Source organism: Pseudophryne corroboree, chromosome 8 (assembly GCF_028390025.1).
Source record: "Pseudophryne corroboree isolate aPseCor3 chromosome 8, aPseCor3.hap2, whole genome shotgun sequence".
In the NCBI taxonomy this organism is placed as follows: Eukaryota; Metazoa; Chordata; class Amphibia; order Anura; family Myobatrachidae; genus Pseudophryne; species Pseudophryne corroboree.
This window is the reverse complement of record NC_086451.1, coordinates 107,710,801-107,729,282: the sequence shown is the minus strand read 5'-3', so window position 1 is coordinate 107,729,282 and position 18,482 is coordinate 107,710,801. Positions and strand designations below refer to the sequence as shown.

Below are 18,482 nucleotides of genomic sequence, written 5' to 3'. Positions count from 1 at the left end.
TATTTTGGCAACCAGGACCGGCTCAAAGAGACCGAGGCTGGTTATGCTTAGGAGGGGGGACCCCACGCAAATTTTTTTCGGGTTTTTTACCGTTTTTTAAACATTTTTAAAAATCTAATCAAAATCCGTCAAATCGGCCGTTTTTCGACAGCGGGACTGTCGAATTCGTTTTTTATTGAATATGTCGAATTCCGGCAGCCACCTGCCGCATTTCGACGGTCGAATTGTGTCGAATTTAAAAACGGGCGAAAAAGTGCCGCAATTCGCCCGCAATTGCATATACCCCATAGTGTTTAGAGTGTACATGCTCATGCCACACCTACACAGCAGTGGTCACAACTCCTCCCCTTATCAGTATAGGCCCTTGAAAATTTTCAGCTCCAGGCCCATGTGGCTCTTAAACCGGCCCTGTTTCCGACAAGTCGAATTACTTGACTTGTCAGATAATTTTGGGTTATACTGAATAGGTCGGAACCCCTTCCGACCTAAAAAAGTCGAAAACTGACGTCTTTTTGACATACGGCAGCTTTCGACTTCAATTGAATATACCCCAAAGACTTTTGCAGATGTAAAGACTGCATGTACAGTAAATGGGCATTTTTTTTTTTCTCTCAGAGACAGCATGTTACATAGAAACAGATAATATGACGGCAGATATTTCTTGCAAGTGTTGCCTCTGCTAGAGCTCTTTCATACCTGACAGCTAATTAAGTAAACAACACTAACAAATGTGTCAGTACGGTTAGGAAATAAATTGCAGATGTATTGCAATTATTGATACATAGACCCCTTTTTATGAGAAGTCTGGCTACCAGCCATGATCGACAGCATGCAGACACCCATTTATAAGCTTGTGAGTAACCATAATCTAAATGCAATAGGACAAAGAAAATTCTTACACAGTGATTACAATAGGTGTGTTATTAGCAGTCACGCTCATCAGTGGGACTCTAAAACAAAGAAATAAAAAAATTCTAATTCTCATTAGTAGTAATATTACTTGTGGTACATACACTGGTACATAATGGATAATATAGGTACTGTATACGAATCTGTAAGATTTCTGGACTTAGAGAGGACCCAAGGACATCCTTAGAAGCTGTATGATGAACACTTGAAGGTTTGATGAGGTCTCTCCTCATAGGTGAAGTGGAAGTTGTTCATTGATACTGGGAGGCAGAGGTACTGAGTAGGTCCAGTAGTACAGTCATTGTTTACTAGTAGTAGTGACTGACACTGGGAGTTACACATGAACACACTGGAAACTGTGGAGAGTGCCCAGTACTAGTGACTCATGCTGGGAATATCACAGCAGTAGATGGAGCACACTGGACTGTGGAGCCAAACTCTGCAGCAGCTGCACACTAGGGTGGTTTGAAAAACACGAAAGTGAATTCTGAGTTTGGCCTTAGTGCCCAAAAGTTGACATTCGGGGGCAATATCGACTGTGCAAAATTTCGATCCTCTGAGTTAATATCTTCTGTTCCGTCAAGCAACTAAAAGTTTCTCATTTTTAGTGAAAATTTGTTTTTTGAAGTTTGATCAGTCCAACCTTAAAATTGGGCATGGAGGTCATAAAGTGATCTTTGGGTCTCCCAATATACAAGTAAAAATCATCATAAACTGAGAATCATTTGTGATTGGTATAAAGAGGTCATTGGTATTAACCCTGAATGGCAACTTTTGGGCACTAAAGGCAATCTCCGCCATCACTCTCGTGTTTTTCAACCCACCCTACAGCACACAGGAAGCTTAGGCTTGCCATAATATCCCTTTTATTCTGGTGCACCTGTGATTTGCACAGGTCCTGGGGTTAATTAAAGCCAGGAAGAATGCAGCCTTGAATTTAGCCACCTACAGTCCCTGTGTAAATCATTAGTGTACTGGATTAAAGGGATATTACGGCAAGTCTATAGTAAACAGTTTACAGCAGTAGTTGTTCTGGTAAAGAACCATGGCCAGGGAGAGATTTATATAAGATAACCGGGCTGCTGATAGGTCACAATAGTCATGTGCAGGGAATCAGGCTGGAGAATGGTTGAGCAGTGGTCAGCTGATTGCAGGCAAGATGGTGGTGCACATGTTGGCTTTGGCTCCACATAAGAAAAACAGTCTGTGGCAGTAGTACCACATGAGAGATGTCCTGACAGCCTTGGAATAAAAGGTAACCCCCATATAGCGACTGGCAATGGGGCCTGCCAGTACGGTGTGTGACAGTGGGTTACATCTGCAATAGCGCTAGGTTGTAGCTGTATTCTGTCCTAAATGGGCATAGAGTTATACCCCTGTTCCTTTGAAATCCCTGGTCTGACCTGTTTTTTGAACACAGTTCCAAACGGGTCATATCATGTTCACACCGCACTGGTGAACCCAGGTAATTCCTAGGAAGGCGCTAATTGCACAATAGCAGAAGTGCAGTTTTTTTGATGATTTCATCTCCAAGCGCCAGTGATCAGCTCACCCTATGCTTTTCAATGGGACCCAGGTCGCATGACCCGGGTCACCACTGTTCTCTACCCCGTTACCCAGGTGCTACCCAGGTTTAACCGTGCTCACTAACTTGGTTGGAGTCCTGAGGTAACTGCCTCCAGGATATTTATTTGGTACCCTTTTCCACTGAGCCGTGACCCGGGTTTACCCAGTAATAACCCAGGTGATTGTGGAAGTGGAAAATGGTTATAAATTGTGGAAGTCTGTCAGAGATTGTGCTTCCTCGTGCTGGTGTGGTGATAAACAGTTCATGAGAAACACACAAACTTATTTCAATGAGTACTGGGGCAAATAAAGTACAATAGTCACTAATTTAAATAGTATGTTGTTGAGCTTTGTCAGCTCTTCATTGTAATTAGGATGTACATACTTGCTTCTATTAATCCCTAATTGTTTAACGTTAATCTTTTTGCAGAGAAACCTGACGGAATACTTTGTGGCTGTAGATGTGAATAACATGCTGCACCTCTATGCCAGTATGCTGTACGAGCGCAGGATCCTAATCTCTTGCAGTAAGCTCAGCACGGTGAGTTCATCTCTCATTTATTAAAAATATTTCATCTTTTGTAAAAGGACTATCCCTTATTTTCCACCTTTCTTTCCCTTCATGTTTTGCTGCTATTGTATAATGATATAGATCTCCTGGATGGAATTGGCAGACTTTGGTTGAATTGTTTGTGGGTGTTAGGATGTGAGACAGAATGGTTGCATTTCAAAACGGCACGAGTTTTGCTAAGCTTAAAAAACAGAAATGTGTCTATGAGATGAGAAGCAGATTGAAATGTAAAGGACAGAAAAACATGAACATGTAATATTCATATATGAAACAGGTAAAATGCACTGTTACATTCTTAACTTGCGTTATTTCTGCTGCTTTGTCAAACTGTAATAGAGCTCTTTCTCTGTATATACTTCTCAAGAAACACTATAGTGCAGCTGTTACCTTTGAGTCCTCTATTCAGGCGTAGCAACAGGGGGGTCAAAGGGGATCCCCCTACTGTATCCCAACATTGTGAGGGGCCCCAAGATTCTAGGCAGTATTAAACATGATGGCTGTTGCAGCGGCTGGGCTGCTGCGGCTAGCATGCATAGATTAGACTGTAAATAACTCCGACCCGACTGCCTGTACTAACCCCCCACTGGCTGCCCCCAGGCCACCTGTCTGGATCCCCGTTGAGAGTGTGCGCGTGTGTAGGGGAGGGGGGAGAGGGGTCTAGAGATATCATTGTACCAGGCCCCAAGAATTATTTTGCCGGCTCTGCCGCTGTCCACCTATTATTGTGTATCACTGGTAACATGAATGCCTCCCCTCAGTTATAGACACCTACAGGTCTATTTACTAAGCTCGGGTTCTAAATCCTGGCAATTCCATTTTTATGCCCGAATATTAAAAGAGCAATGATTTTTTCTCTGACGTCCTAGGTGGATGCTGGGACTCCGTAAGGACCATGGGGAATAGCGGCTCCCCAGGAGACTGGGCACAACTAAAGAAAGCTTTAGGACTACCTGGTGTGCACTGGCTCCTCCCACTATGACCCTCCTCCAGACCTCGGTTAGAATCTTGTGCCCGGCTGAGCTGGATGCACACTAGGGGCTCTCCTGAGCTCCTAGAAAAGAAAGTATACTTTTAGGTTTTTATTTTCAGTGAGATCTGCTGGCAACAGACTCACTGCTACGAGGGACTAAGGGGAGAAGAAGCGAACCTACCTGCTTGCAGCTAGCTTGGGCTTCTTAGGCTACTGGACACCATTAGCTCCAGAGGGATCGAACACAGGCCCAGCCTCGGTCGTCCGGTCCCGGAGCCGCGCCGCCGTCCCCCTTACAGAGCCAGAGGCAAGAAGATGGTCCTGGAAATCGGCGGCAGAAGACTTCGGTCTTCAACAAGGTAGCGCACAGCACTGCAGCTGTGCGCCATTGCTCCTCATGCACACCTCACACTCCGGTCACTGATGGGTGCAGGGCGCTGGGGGGGGCGCCCTGAGCAGCAATATTAAACACCTTGCTGGCATAAAACTCACATAATATAGTCTTAGAGGCTATATATGTGAAAAATACCCCTGCCAGATATCCATAAAAAAGCGGGAGAAGTCCGCCGAAAAGGGGGCGGGGCTATCTCCCTCAGCACACTGGCGCCATTTTTCCCTCACAGCTCCGCTGGAAGGATCGCTCCCAGGCTCTCCCCTGCAGTTTCAATACTACAAAGGGTAAAAAAGAGAGGGGGGGCACTAAATTTAGGCGCAGTAGTATACATATAAGCAGCTATAAGGGAAAATCACTCAGTTATAGTGTTAATCCCTGTGTTATATAGCGCTCTGGTGTGTGCTGGCATACTCTCTCTCTGTCTCCCCAAAGGGCTTGGTGGGGTCCTGTCCTCAGTCAGAGCATTCCCTGTGTGTGTGCGGTGTGTCGGTACGGCTGTGTCGACATGTTTGATGAGGAGGCTTATGTGGAGGCGGAGCAGATGCCGATAAATGTGATGTCACCCCCTGCGGGGCCGACACCTGAGTGGATGGACTTGTGGAAGGAATTACGTGAAAGTGTCAACTCCTTACATAAAAGGTTTGATGACATAGCAGATGTGGGACAGCCGGCTTCTCAGCTCGTGCCTGCCCAACTGTCTCAAAAGCCATCAGGGGCTCTAAAACGCCCGCTACCTCAGATGGCAGACACAGATGTCGACACGGATACTGAATCCAGTGTCGACGACGATGAGACTAATGTAACTTCCAATAGGGCCACACGTTACATGATTGAGGCAATGAAAAATGTGTTGCACATTTCTGATGTTACCCCAGGTACCAAAAAAAAGGGTATTATGTTTGGGGAGAAAAAACTACCAGTGGTTTTTCCCCCATCTGATGAATTAAATGAGGTGTGTGAAGAAGCGTGGGCTTCCCCCGATAAGAAACTGGTAATTTCTAAAAAGTTACTAATGGCGTACCCTTTCCCGCCAGAGGATAGGTCACGTTGGGAAACATCCCCTAGGGTGGATAAAGCGCTCACACGCCTGTCAAAGAAGGTGGCACTACCGTCTCCGGATACAGCCGCCCTGAAGGAGCCTGCTGATAGGAAGCAGGAGGCTATCCTGAAGTCTGTATATACACACTCAGGTATTATTTTAAGACCGGCTATTGCTTCAGCATGGATGTGCAGTGCTGCAGCTGCGTGGTCAGATTCCCTGTCGGAAAATATTGATACCCTTGACAGGGACACTATATTGCTAACCATAGAGCATATTAAAGACGCAGTCTTATACATGAGAGATGCACAGAGGGATATTTGCCGGCTGGCATCTAAAATAAGTGCTATGTCCATTTCTGCCAGGAGAGGGTTATGGACTCGGCAGTGGACAGGGGATGCAGATTCTAAAAGGCATATGGAAGTTTTGCCTTATAAAGGTGAGGAGTTGTTTGGGGATGGTCTCTCGGACCTCGTTTCCACACCGACAGCTGGGAAGTCAGCTTTTCTACCCCATGTTCCCTCACAGCCAAAGAAAGCACCGTATTATCAGGTACAGTCCTTTCGGCCCCAAAAAGGCAAGCGGGTTAAAGGCGCGTCCTTTCTGCCCAGAGGCAGAGGTAGAGGGAAAAAGCTGCAGCATACAGCCAGTTCCCAGGAACAAAAGTCCTCCCCCGTTTCCTCTAAGTCCACCGCATGACGCTGGGGCTCCACAGGCGGAGCCAGGTACGGTGGGGGCCCGTCTCAAGAACTTCAGCAATCAGTGGGCTCGCTCACGGGTAGATCCCTGGATTCTTCAAGTGGTATCTCAGGGGTACAAGCTGGAATTCGAGACGTCTCCCCCTCGCCGTTTCCTCAAATCTGCCTTGCCAACAACTCCCTCAGACAGGGAGGCTGTGGTAGAGGCAATTCACAAGCTGTATTCCCAGCAGGTGATAGTCAAGGTGCCCCTCCTTCAACAAGGACGGGGTTACTAATCCACAATGTTTGTGGTACCGAAACCGGACGGTTCGGTGAGACCCATTTTAAATTTGAAATCCTTGAACACTTATATAAAAAAATTCAAGTTCAAGATGGAATCGCTCAGGGCGGTTATTTCAAGCCTGGACGAGGGGGATTACATGGTATCACTGGACATCAAGGATGCTTTACCTGCAGGTCCCCATTTACCATCCTCACCAGGAGTACCTCAGATTTGTGGTACAGGATTGTCATTACCAATTCCAGACGTTGCCGTTTGGTCTGTCCACGGCACCGAGGGTATTTACCAAGGTAATGGCCGAAATGATGATACTCCTTCGAAAAAAGGGAGTTTTAATTATCCCGTACTTGGACGATCTCCTGATAAAGGCGAGGTCCAGGGAGCAGTTGTTGGTCGGGGTAGCACTATCTCGGGAGGTGCTACAACAGCACGGTTGGATTCTAAATATTCCAAAGTCACAGCTGGTCCCTACGACACGTCTACTGTTCCTGGGGATGGTTCTGGATACAGAACAGAAAAAAGTGTTTCTCCCAGAGGAGAAAGCCAAGGAGCTGTCATCTCTAGTCAGAGGCCTCCTGAAACCAAAACAGGTGTCGGTGCATCACTGCACGCGAGTCCTGGGAAAATTAGTAGTTTCCTACGAAGCAATCCCATTCGGCAGGTTCCATGCAAGGACCTTTCAGTGGGACCTGTTGGACAAGTGGTCCGGATCGCATCTTCAGATGCATCGGCTGATAACCCTGTCTCCAAGGAGCAGGGTGTCTCTGCTGTGGTGGCTGCAGAGTGCTCAACTTCAAGAGGGCCGCAGATTCGGCATACAGGACTGGGTCCTGGTGACCACGGATGCCAGCCTTCGAGGCTGGGGGGCAGTCACACAGGGAAGAAACTTCCAGGGACTATGGTCAAGTCAGGAGACTTCCCTACACATAAATATTCTGGAACTGAGGGCCATTTACAATGCCCTAAGTCAGGCAAGACCCCTGCTTCAAAACCAGCCGGTACTGATTCAGTCAGACAACATCACGGCAGTCGCCCATGTAAACCGACAGGGCGGCACAAGAAGCAGGATGGCGATGGCAGAAGCCACAAGGATTCTCCGATGGGCGGAAAATCACGTGTTAGCACTGTCAGCAGTGTTCATTCCGGGAGTGGACAACTGGGAAGCAGACTTCCTCAGCAGGCACGACCTCCACCCGGGAGAGTGGGGACTTCATCCAGAAGTCTTCCAGCTGATTGTGAACCGTTGGGAACGGCCACAGGTGGACATGATGGCGTCCCGCCTAAACAAAAAGCTAGAAAGACATTGCGCCAGGTCGAGAGACCCTCAGGCAATAGCTGTGGACGCTCTAGTGACACCGTGGGTGTACCAGTCGGTTTATGTGTCCCCTCCTCTTCCTCTCATACCCAAGGTACTGAGGATAATAAAAAAAAGAGGAGTAAGAGCTATACTCATTGTTCCGGATTGGCCAAGAAGAGCTTGGTACCCGGAACTTCAAGAACTGATCTCAGAGGACCCATGGCCTCTGCCGCTCAGACAGGACCTGCTGCAGCAGGGGCCCTGTCTGTTCCAAGACTTACCGCGGCTGCGTTTGACAGCATGGCGGTTGAACGCCGGACCTGAAGGAAAAGGGCATTCCGGAGGAAGTCATCCCTACGCTGATTAAAGCTAGGAAAGAAGTGACCACAAACCATTATCACCGCATATGGCGAAAATATGTTGCGTGGTGTGAGGCCAGGAAGGCCCCAACGGAGGAATTTCAGCTGGGCCGTTTTCTGCACTTCCTACAGTCAGGGGTGACTATGGGCCTAAAATTGGGTTCCATTAAGGTCCAGATTTCGGCTCTGTCGATTTTCTTCCAGAAAGAACTGGCTTCACTGCCTGAAGTTCAGACATTTGTTAAGGGAGTGCTGCATACTCAGCCCCCTTTTGTGCCTCCAGTGGCACCTTGGGATCTCAACGTGGTGTTGGATTTCCTAAAGTCGCATTGGTTTGAGCCACTTAAAACCGTGGATTTGAAATATCTCACGTGGAAAGTGGTCATGCTGTTGGCCTTGGCTTCGGCCAGGCGTGTGTCAGAATTGGCGGCTTTGTCATGTAAAAGCCCTTATCTGATTTTCCATATGGATAGGGCAGAATTGAGGACTCGTCCCCAGTTTCTCCCTAAGGTGGTATCAGCTTTTCATTTGAACCAACCTATTGTAGTGCCTGCGGCTACTAAAGACTTGGAAGGTTCCAAGTTGTTGGACGTAGTCAGGGCCCTGAAAATGTATGTTTCCAGGACAGCTAGTGTCAGGAAAACTGACTCGCTATTTATCCTGTATGCACCCAACAAGCTGGGTGCTCCTGCTTCAAAGCAGACTATTGCTCGCTGGATCTGTAGTACGATTCAGCTTGCACATTCTGCGGCTGGACTGCCGCATCCTAGATCAGTGAAAGCCCATTCCACGAGGAAGGTGGGCTCTTCTTGGGCGGCTGCCCGAGGGGTCTCGGCTTTACAACTTTGCCGAGCAGCTACTTGGTCGGGGTCAAACACATTTGCAAAATTCTACAAGTTTGATACCCTGGCTGAAGAGGACCTAGAGTTTGCTCATTCGGTGCTGCAGAGTCATCCGCACTCTCCCACCCGTTTGGTATAATCCCCATGGAGTCCCAGCATCCACTTAGGACGTCAGAGAAAATAAGATTTTACTCACCGGTAAATCTATTTCTCGTAGTCCGTAGTGGATGCTGGGCGCCCATCCCAAGTGCGGATTGTCTGCAATACTTGTATATAGTTATTGTTTAACTAAAGGGTTATTGTTGAGCCATCTGTTGAGAGGCTCAGTTATATTTCATACTGTTAACTGGGTATAGTATCACGAGTTATACGGTGTGATTGGTGTGGCTGGTATGAGTCTTACCCGGGATTCAAAATCCTTCCTTATTGTGTCAGCTCTTCCGGGCACAGTATCCTAACTGAGGTCTGGAGGAGGGTCATAGTGGGAGGAGCCAGTGCACACCAGGTAGTCCTAAAGCTTTCTTTAGTTGTGCCCAGTCTCCTGCGGAGCCGCTATTCCCCATGGTCCTTACGGAGTCCCAGCATCCACTACGGACTACGAGAAATAGAATTACCGGTGAGTAAAATCTTATTATTTGTTATGTTTTTCTAGTAAAATCATTGCCTTTTTAAATTTCAGGAATTTAGAGCTTGATATTTACCAAATAATCCCCATAATGTGGGAGACCATTTTATGAATGTACAAACAGTAACATAATTGTACTAATTAAGACATAGTTGAATTGTCCTTTCTGTGATTCCTATGGGGTTTTGCCTTTCTTCCTAAGTTTTGCATTGTCCTTTAGCTACAGGGCCATGGTACCTTGCTTATTCCTGCAAGCTTTTCATACATGCCCGTGCTATTTCTATCTCCAATAATGGGCTCCTACTCTCCTGCTATTGTGCTGCATTCCATTTGTGGTGTTACCTACAGTTCCATGCCCCACAATGCTTTCCACACAACTTTGCATCCTTCAAACCTTCATTTAAGGTCGGACCTGTTGGTAGCACCAGGCATTAGGAACTCGCACTCAGTGCGGGTACCCGAGTTGATTCTACATATGTGCCTTTTTTATTTAGAAACTTTATATGCACTTCTTATTTGATTTTTTTTTGCATAGATGTGTTGTATCCTAAAATTGCCTCAGTAATAACAGAGATCATTATCTCTGACAACTAGTCATGTGAGAGGTTGAGAAAGGTAAATATATCACAGATATTTATTTAAGGTTTCACACCACACATTATAATTATGTTCTACAACAGTATATTAGTCTATTGAAAGTGTATACTGTGACAGTGTTCTTTATCACAGTGCAACCTTGGTGACAAATACCCAAACCTAACAATTCTTAAAATGGGTCAGGTTAAAATCTGTGGCTGCTTTTCTCTTCCGATAAAATAAAAGGTTGCCTACGCTTACAGAACAAATCAGTCTAGGCCTTAGGTAACAGTGGTGCTGTGCAACACAATACACAGTTCTGTTAATTTGACCACAGCATTAAAGTAGTACCTCCCAAATGGTGTACCATGCTAATTTGAAAGTTGAAAGCAAGTCAGCCGCAATTGTAGCCTCATTAAGTACTCGTATCTAAATGCACATTACGCAGAGTTATGTGTATCTTTGTCAGCAGACATCCCCCACTCGACATGTAGTCATTAGGTTGACACATACAATGTCGACACAACATTATCAACAGTAATGATGTCGACTTTGTTAAAATGTCACCAGGCAACATGTCAACATTCTCAGAATGTTGATGTTAGAGTTAGGCTGCATGGAGAGGTTTGGGTTAGGCACTAGATGGATGAGTAGGGATAGTGGTGGAATATTCACTGGAATGCTGGAGCATCAGAGGCCTGACCCAGAAGTGGCTGGCGGTCACCTGACTAACGGTACCCAAAACCTGCGCTGGAGCTGCCGAAGCCGCCAGGAACAGGTGAGTCATCTCTGGGCCACCACGGACGATATGTTGAACTTTTAACATGTTGACATAACATCAGTGTCTACATGATGAATGTTGACATCAACCATTTTGAAAAATTAATGTCAACATTTTATACAACACCCACCCAATCCGTATATTTGGTTTCTCTGACGTCCTAGTGGATGCTGGGGACTCCGTAAGGACCATGGGGAATAGCGGCTCCGCAGGAGACTGGGCACAAAAGTAAAGCTTTAGAACTACCTGGTGTGCACTGGCTCCTCCCCCCATGACCCTCCTCCAAGCCTCAGTTAGATTTTTGTGCCCGAACGAGAAAGGTGCACACTAGGTGGCTCTCCTGAGCTGCTTAGTGAAAAGTTTAGTTTTAGGTTTTTTATGTTCAGTGAGACCTGCTGGCAACAGGCTCACTGCATCGAGGGACTAAGGGGAGAAGAAGCGAACTCACCTGCGTGCAGAGTGGATTGAGCTTCTTAGGCTACTGGACATTAGCTCCAGAGGGACCGATCACAGGCCCAGCCATGGATAGGTCCCAGAGCCGCGCCGCCGGCCCCCTTACAGAGCCAGAAGACAGAAGAGGTCCGGAAAATCGGCGGCAGAAGACGTCCCGTCTTCAACAAGGTAGCGCACAGCACCGCAGCTGTGCGCCATTGCTCTCAGCACACTTCACACTCCGGTCACTGAGGGTGCAGGGCGCTGGGGGGGGGGGGGCGCCCTGAGACGCAATAAAAACACCTTGGATGGCAAAAAATGCATCACATATAGCTCCTGGGCTATATGGATGAATTTAACCCCTGCCAGAATACACAGAAAAACGGGAGATAAGGCCGCCGAGAAGGGGGCGGAGCCTATCTCCTCAGCACACTGGCGCCATTTTCCCTCACAGCTCCGTTGGTGGGAAGCTCCCTGGCTCTCCCCTGCAGTCACTACACTACAGAAAGGGTTAAAAAAGAGAGGGGGGCACTAATTACGCGCAGTATTAAAAATACAGCAGCTATAAGGGGAAAAACACTTATATAAGGTTATCCCTGTATATATATAGCGCTCTGGTGTGTGCTGGCAAACTCTCCCTCTGTCTCCCCAAAGGGCTAGTGGGGTCCTGTCCTCTATCAGAGCATTCCCTGTGTGTGTGCTGTGTGTCGGTACGTTTGTGTCGACATGTATGAGGAGAAAAATGATGTGGAGACGGAGCAGATTGCCTGTAATAGTGATGTCACCCCCTAGGGGGTCGACACCTGAGTGGATGAACTGTTGGAAGGAATTACGTGACAGTGTCAGCTCTGTATAAAAGACAGTGGTTGACATGAGACAGCCGGCTACTCAGCTTGTGCCTGTCCAGACGTCTCATAGGCCGTCAGGGGCTCTAAAGCGCCCGTTACCTCAGATGGCAGATATAGACGCCGACACGGATACTGACTCCAGTGTCGACGGTGAAGAGACAAATGTGACTTCCAGTAGGGCCACTCGTTACATGATTGAGGCAATGAAAAATATTTTACACATTTCTGATAATACGAGTACCACCAAAAAGGGGTATTATGTTCGGTGAGGAAAAACTACCTGTAGTTTTCCTGAATCTGAGAAATTAAATGAGGTGTGTGATGATGCGTGGGTTTCCCCCGATAACAACTGATAATTTCTAAAATGTTATTGGCATTATATCCTTTCCCGCCAGAGGTTAGGGTGCGTTGGGAAACACCCCCTAGGGTGGATAAAGCGCTCACACGCTTGTAAGAACAAGGGCTCTACCCTCTCCTGAGATGGCCGCCCTTAAGGATCCTGCTGATAGAAAGCAGGAGGGTATCCTAAAATGTATTTACACACATACTGGTGTTATACTGCGACCAGCAATCGCCTCAGCCTGGATGTGCAGTGCTGGGTTGGCGTGGTCGGATTCCCTGACTGAAAATATTGATACCCTAGATAGGGACAGTATATTTGCCTATAGAGCATTTAAAAGATGCATTTCTATATATGCGTGATGCACAGCGGAATATTTGCCGACTGGCATCAAGTCTAAGTGCGTTGTCCATTTCTGCCAGTAGAGGGTTATGGACACGACAGTGGTCAGGTGATGCGGATTCCAAACGGCATTTGGAAGTATTGCCTTATTAAGGGGAGGAGTTATTTGGGGTCGGTCTTTCAGACCTGGTGGCCACGGCAACAGCTGGGAAATCCACGTTTGTACCCCAGGTCGCCTCTCAACATAAGAAGACGCCGTATTATCAGGCGCAGTCTTTTCGTGGGCAAGCGGGCAAAAGGTTCCTCATTTCTGCCCCGTGACAGAGGGAGAGGAAAAAGGCTGCAGAAATCAGCCAGTTCCCAGGAACAGAAGCCCTCTCCCGCCTCTGCCAAGCCCTCAGTATGACGCTGGGGCTTTACAAGCAGAATCAGGCACGGTGGGGGCCCGTCTCAATGAATTTCAGCGCGCAGTGGGCTCACTCGCAAGTAGACCCCTGGATCCTTCAGGTGATATCTCAGGGGTACAAATTGGAATTCGAGACGTCTCCCCCTCGCCGTTTCCTAAAGTCGGCTTTACCGATGTCTCCTATTGACAGGGAGGCAGTTTTGGAAGCCATTCACAAGCTGTATTCCCAGCAGGTGATAATCAAGGTACCCCTCCTGCAACAGGGAACAGGGTATTATTCCACACTGTTGTGGTACCGAAGCCGGATGGCTCGGTGAGACCGATTCTAAATCTAAAATCTTGAACACTTACATACGGAGGTTCAAATTCAAGATTGAGTCACTCAGAGCAGTGATTGCGAACCTGGAAGAAGGGGACTACATGATCTCTCGGGACATCAAGGATGCTTACCTTCATGTCCCAATTTACCCTTCTCACCAAGGGTACCTCAGGTTTATGGTACAGAACTGTCACTATCAGTTTCAGACGCTGCCGTATGGATGGTCCACGGCACCCCAGGTCTTTACCAAGGTAGTGGCCGAAATGATGATACTCCTTCGAAGGAAGGGAATTTTAGTTATCCCTTACTTGGACGATTCCCTGATAAGGGTAAGATCCAGGGAACAGTTGGAGGTCGGTGTAGCACTATCTCAGGTAGTGTTGCAGCAGCACGATTGGATTCTCAATATTCCAAAATCGCAGCTGATTCCGACGACTCGTCGTCTGTTCCTAGGGATGATCCTGGACACAGTCCAGAAAAAGGTGTTTCTCCCGGAGGAGAAAGTCAGGGAGTTATCCGAGCTAGTCGGGAACCTCCTATAACCGAGCCAAGTCTCAGTACATCAATGAAAGGGTTCTGGGAAAAATGGTGGCTTCCTACGAAGCAATCCCATTCGGCAGATTCCACGCAAGAACTTTCCAGTGGGACCTGCTGGACAAATGGCCCGGGTCGCATCTTCAGATGCATCAGCGGATAACCCTGTCACCAAGCACAAGGGTGTCTCTCCTGTGGTTGTTGCAGAGTGCTCATCTTCTAGAGGGCCGCAGATTCGACATTCAGGACTGGGTCCTGGTGACCACGGATGCCAGCCTGCGAGGCTGGGGAGCAGTCACACAGGGAAGGAATTTCCAGAGCTTATGGTCAAGCCTGGAGACATCACTTCACATAAATGTCCTGAAGCTAAGGGCCATTTACAATGCTCTAAGCTCAGCAAGACCTCTGCTTCAAGGTCACCCGGAGTTGATCCATTCGGACAACATCACGGCAGTCACCCACGTAAACAGACAGGGTGACACAAGAAGCAGGAGGGCAATGGCAGAAGCTGCAAGGATTCTTCGCTGGGCGGAAAATCATGTGATAGCACTGTCAGCAAGTGGGGACTTCACCCAGAAGTCTTCCACATGTTTATAAAACTCGACAAGTATTGCGCCGGGTCAAGGGACCCTCCGGCAATAGCTGTAGACGCTCTGGTAACACAGTGGGTGTACCAGTCAGTGTATGTGTTCCCTCCTCTGCCTCTCATACCCAAGGTACTGAGAATTATAAGATGGAGAGGAGTAAGCACTATATTCGGGCTCCGGATTGGCCAAGAAGGACTTGGTAACCGGAACTTCAAGAGATGCTCACGGAGGATCCGTGGCCTCTACCTCTAAGAAGGGACCTGCTCCAGCAAGGACCCTGTCTGTTCCAAGACTTACCGCGACTGCGTTTGACGGCATGGCGGTTGAACGCCGGATCCTGAAGGAGAAAGGCATTCCGGATGAAGTCATTCCTATCCTGATCAAAGCCAGGAAAGATATAACCGCAAAACATTATCACCGCATTTGGCGAAAATATGTTGCGTGGTGCGAGGCCAGTAAGGCCCCGACGGAGGAATTTTCAACTAGGTCGATTCCTACATTTCCTGCAAACAGGAGTGTCTATGGGCCTGAAATGGGGGTCCATTAAAGGTTCAAATTTCGGCCCTGTCAATTTTCTTCCAAAAAGAACTAGCTTCAGTCCCTGAAGTTCAGACGTTTGTGAGAGGGGTACTGTATATACAGCCTCCTTTTGTGCCTCCAGTGGCACCTTGGGATCTAAATGTAGTTTTTGGGTTCCAAAAGTCACATTGGTTTGAACCACTTAAATATGTGGAGTTAAAATATCTCACATGGAAAGTGGTCATGCTGTTGGCCCTGGCCTGGGCCAGGTGCGTGTCAGAATTGGCGGCTTTATCCTGTAAAAGCCCTCATCTGATTTTCCATTCGGACAGGGCGGAATTGAGGACTTGTCCTCAGTTTCTCCCTAAGGTGGATTTCAGCGTTTCACCTGAATCAACCTATTGTGGTGCCTGCGGCTACTAGGGACTTGGAGGACTCCAAGTTGCTAGACGTTGTCAGGGCCCTGGAAATATAGGTTTCCAGGACGGCTGGAGTCAGAAAATCTGACTCGTTGTTTATTCTGTATGCACCCAACAAGCTGGGTGCTCCTGCTTCTAAGCAGACTATTGCTCGTTGGATTTGTAGTACAATTCAGCTTGCACATTCTGTGGCAGGCCTGCCACAGACAAAATCTGTAAAAGCCCATTCCACAAGGAAGGTGGGCTCATCTTGGGCGGCTGCCCGAGGGGTCTCGGCTTTACAACTTTGCCGAGCAGCTACTTGGTCAGGAGCAAATACGTTTGTAAAATTCTACAAATTTGATACCCTGGCTGAGGAGGACCTGGAGTTCTCTCATTTGGTGCTGCAGAGTCATCCGCACTCTCCCGCCCGTTTGGGAGCTTTGGTATAATCCCCATGGTCCTTACGGAGTCCCCAGCATCCACTAGGACGTCAGAGAAAATAAGAATTTACTTACCGATAATTCTATTTCTCGTAGTCCGTAGTGGATGCTGGGCGCCCATCCCAAGTGCGGATTGTCTGCAATACTGGTACATAGTTATTGTTACCAAAAAAATCGGGTTATTGCTGTAGTGAGCCATCTTTTCTAGAGGCTCCTCTGTTATCATGCTGTTAACTGGGTTTAGATCACAAGTTATATGGTGTGATTGGTGTGGCTGGTATGAGTCTTACCCGGGATTCAAAATCCTTCCTTATTGTGTACGCTCGTCCGGGCACAGTATCCTAACTGAGGCTTGGAGGAGGGTCATGGGGGGAGGAGCCAGTGCACACCAGGTAGTTCTAAAGCTTTACTTTTGTGCCCAGTCTCCTGCGGAGCCGCTATTCCCCATGGTCCTTACGGAGTCCCCAGCATCCACTACGGACTACGAGAAATAGAATTATCGGTAAGTAAATTCTTATTTTTTCTCATACGTCCTAGAGGATGCTGGGGATGCTTCAAGAACCATGGGGTATAGACGGGATCCGCAGGAAACATGGGCACACTATAAGACTTAGAATGGGTGTGAACTGGCTCCTCCCTCTATGCCCCTCCTCCAGACACCAGTTAGATTCTGTGCCCAGCGAGACTGGATGCACACTGAGGAGCTCTCCTGAGTTTCTCAGAAAAATACTTTATTTAGGTTTTTTATTTTCAGGGAGACCTGCTGGCTACAGGCTCCCTGCATCGTGGGAGTGAGGGGAGAGAAGCAGACCTACTTCTTAAGATTTCAAGGGCTCTGCTTCTTAGGCTACTGGACACCATTAGCTCCAGAGGGTTCAATCACTACGGTACGCCTAGCTGCTTGTTCCCAGAGCCGCGCCATCACCCCACTCTCAAAGCCAGAAGATAGAAGCCAGGTGAGTATGAGAAGATCAGAAGACTTCAGTGACGGCAGAAGACGGCTTGAGGTACCGCGCAGCGGCCATGCTCCCACACTGATCACGGCCCTGCGGGGCGCAGGGGGGGCGCCCTGGGCAGCATGGAGGGCCGCATATACCACTGGCATGCAATATAACAGTGCCCAGGCACTTGTTAAGGGACCCCCGCCAGTATAAAGAATTTTGAGCAGGACTGAAGCGCGCCATGTCGGGGGCGGGGCTTAGCTGCATAGCTCTCACCAGCACCATGTCTCTCTTTACAGAAGGCTGCAGAGACGCTGGCCCTGAACCTCCACACTGCTGTGCAAGTAACAGGGTGCAAAACGGGGGGGGGGGGGGGGCGCTAGTAATTGGTGAATAATATTGTTTGATAAAAGCGCTAGCAGGTCTGGGCAGTATTGTTACTGACTTCAGAACCGGGATAGGCGCTGGGGGGTATATTTACTAAGCTCCCGATTTTGACCGAGATGCCGTTTTTTCTTCAAAGTGTCATCTCGGTTAATCTCGGTCATTTACTAAACACTAATCACGGCAGTGATGAGGGCATTCGTAATTTTTTGCAAGTTCAGGTAAAAAATTACGAATGAATACACCATCGGTCAAAACGCGGCTGTTTAAGTATGAATCTCGGTCATTTACTAAGAAGTGCAAAGCCAAAAAAGAACAAACACTGCCGTGAAAAATTTCAACTCGTAAAAAAGTGCTAAAAAAAAACAGAACTTTTTTTTTTATTCGTGATTGGATAGGCATGCACGGATCCATGAGATCCGTGCATGTATATCAGTGGGAAGGGGTGGGAAAGTGCTTATTTTTAAAAAAAAAATTGCGTGGGGTCCACCCTCCTAAGCATAACCAGCCTCGGGCTCTTTGAGCCGATCCTGGTTGCAGAAATATGGTGAAAAAAATGACAGGGGTTCCCCCATATTTAAGCAACCAGCATCGGGCTCTGCGCCTGGTCCTGGTCCCAAAAATACGGGGGACAAAAAGAGTAGGGGTCCCCCGTATTTTTAAAACCAGCACCGGGCTCCACTAGCTGGACAGATAATGCCACAGCCGGGGGTCACTTTTATACAGCGCCCTGCGGCCGTGGCATCAAAAATCCAACTAGTCACCCCTGGCCGGGGTACCCTGGGGGAGTGGGAACCCCTTCAATCAAGGGGTCCCCCCCCCCCCAGCCACCCAAGGGCCAGGGGTGAAGCCCGAGGCTGTCCCCCCCCATCCAATGGGCTGCGGATGGGAGGGCTGATAGCCTTTGTTGTAAAATAAAAGATATTGTTTTTAGTAGCAGTACTACAAGTCCCAGCAAGCCTCCTCCGCATGCTGGTACTTGGAGAACCACAAGTACCAGCATGCGGCGGAAAAACGGGCCCGCTGGTACCTGTAGTACTACCACTAAAAAAATACCCAAAAAAACACAAGACACACAC

General features: G+C 48.0%; 1 protein-coding gene across 4 annotated transcripts in view; it reads left to right on the top strand.

Annotated features, from left to right (window-relative positions):
* Nucleotides 1–18,482, top strand: part of DENND1A (DENN domain containing 1A) — a 1,299,692-nt gene that overhangs the window by 607,612 nt on the left and 673,598 nt on the right. For all 4 annotated transcript variants that reach the window (XM_063936848.1, XM_063936849.1, XM_063936850.1 and 1 more), the window contains exon 9: nt 2,906–3,016. In XM_063936848.1, the coding sequence (XP_063792918.1) occupies nt 2,906–3,016 (111 nt within the window). The remainder of the gene's footprint in view (nt 1–2,905; nt 3,017–18,482) is intronic.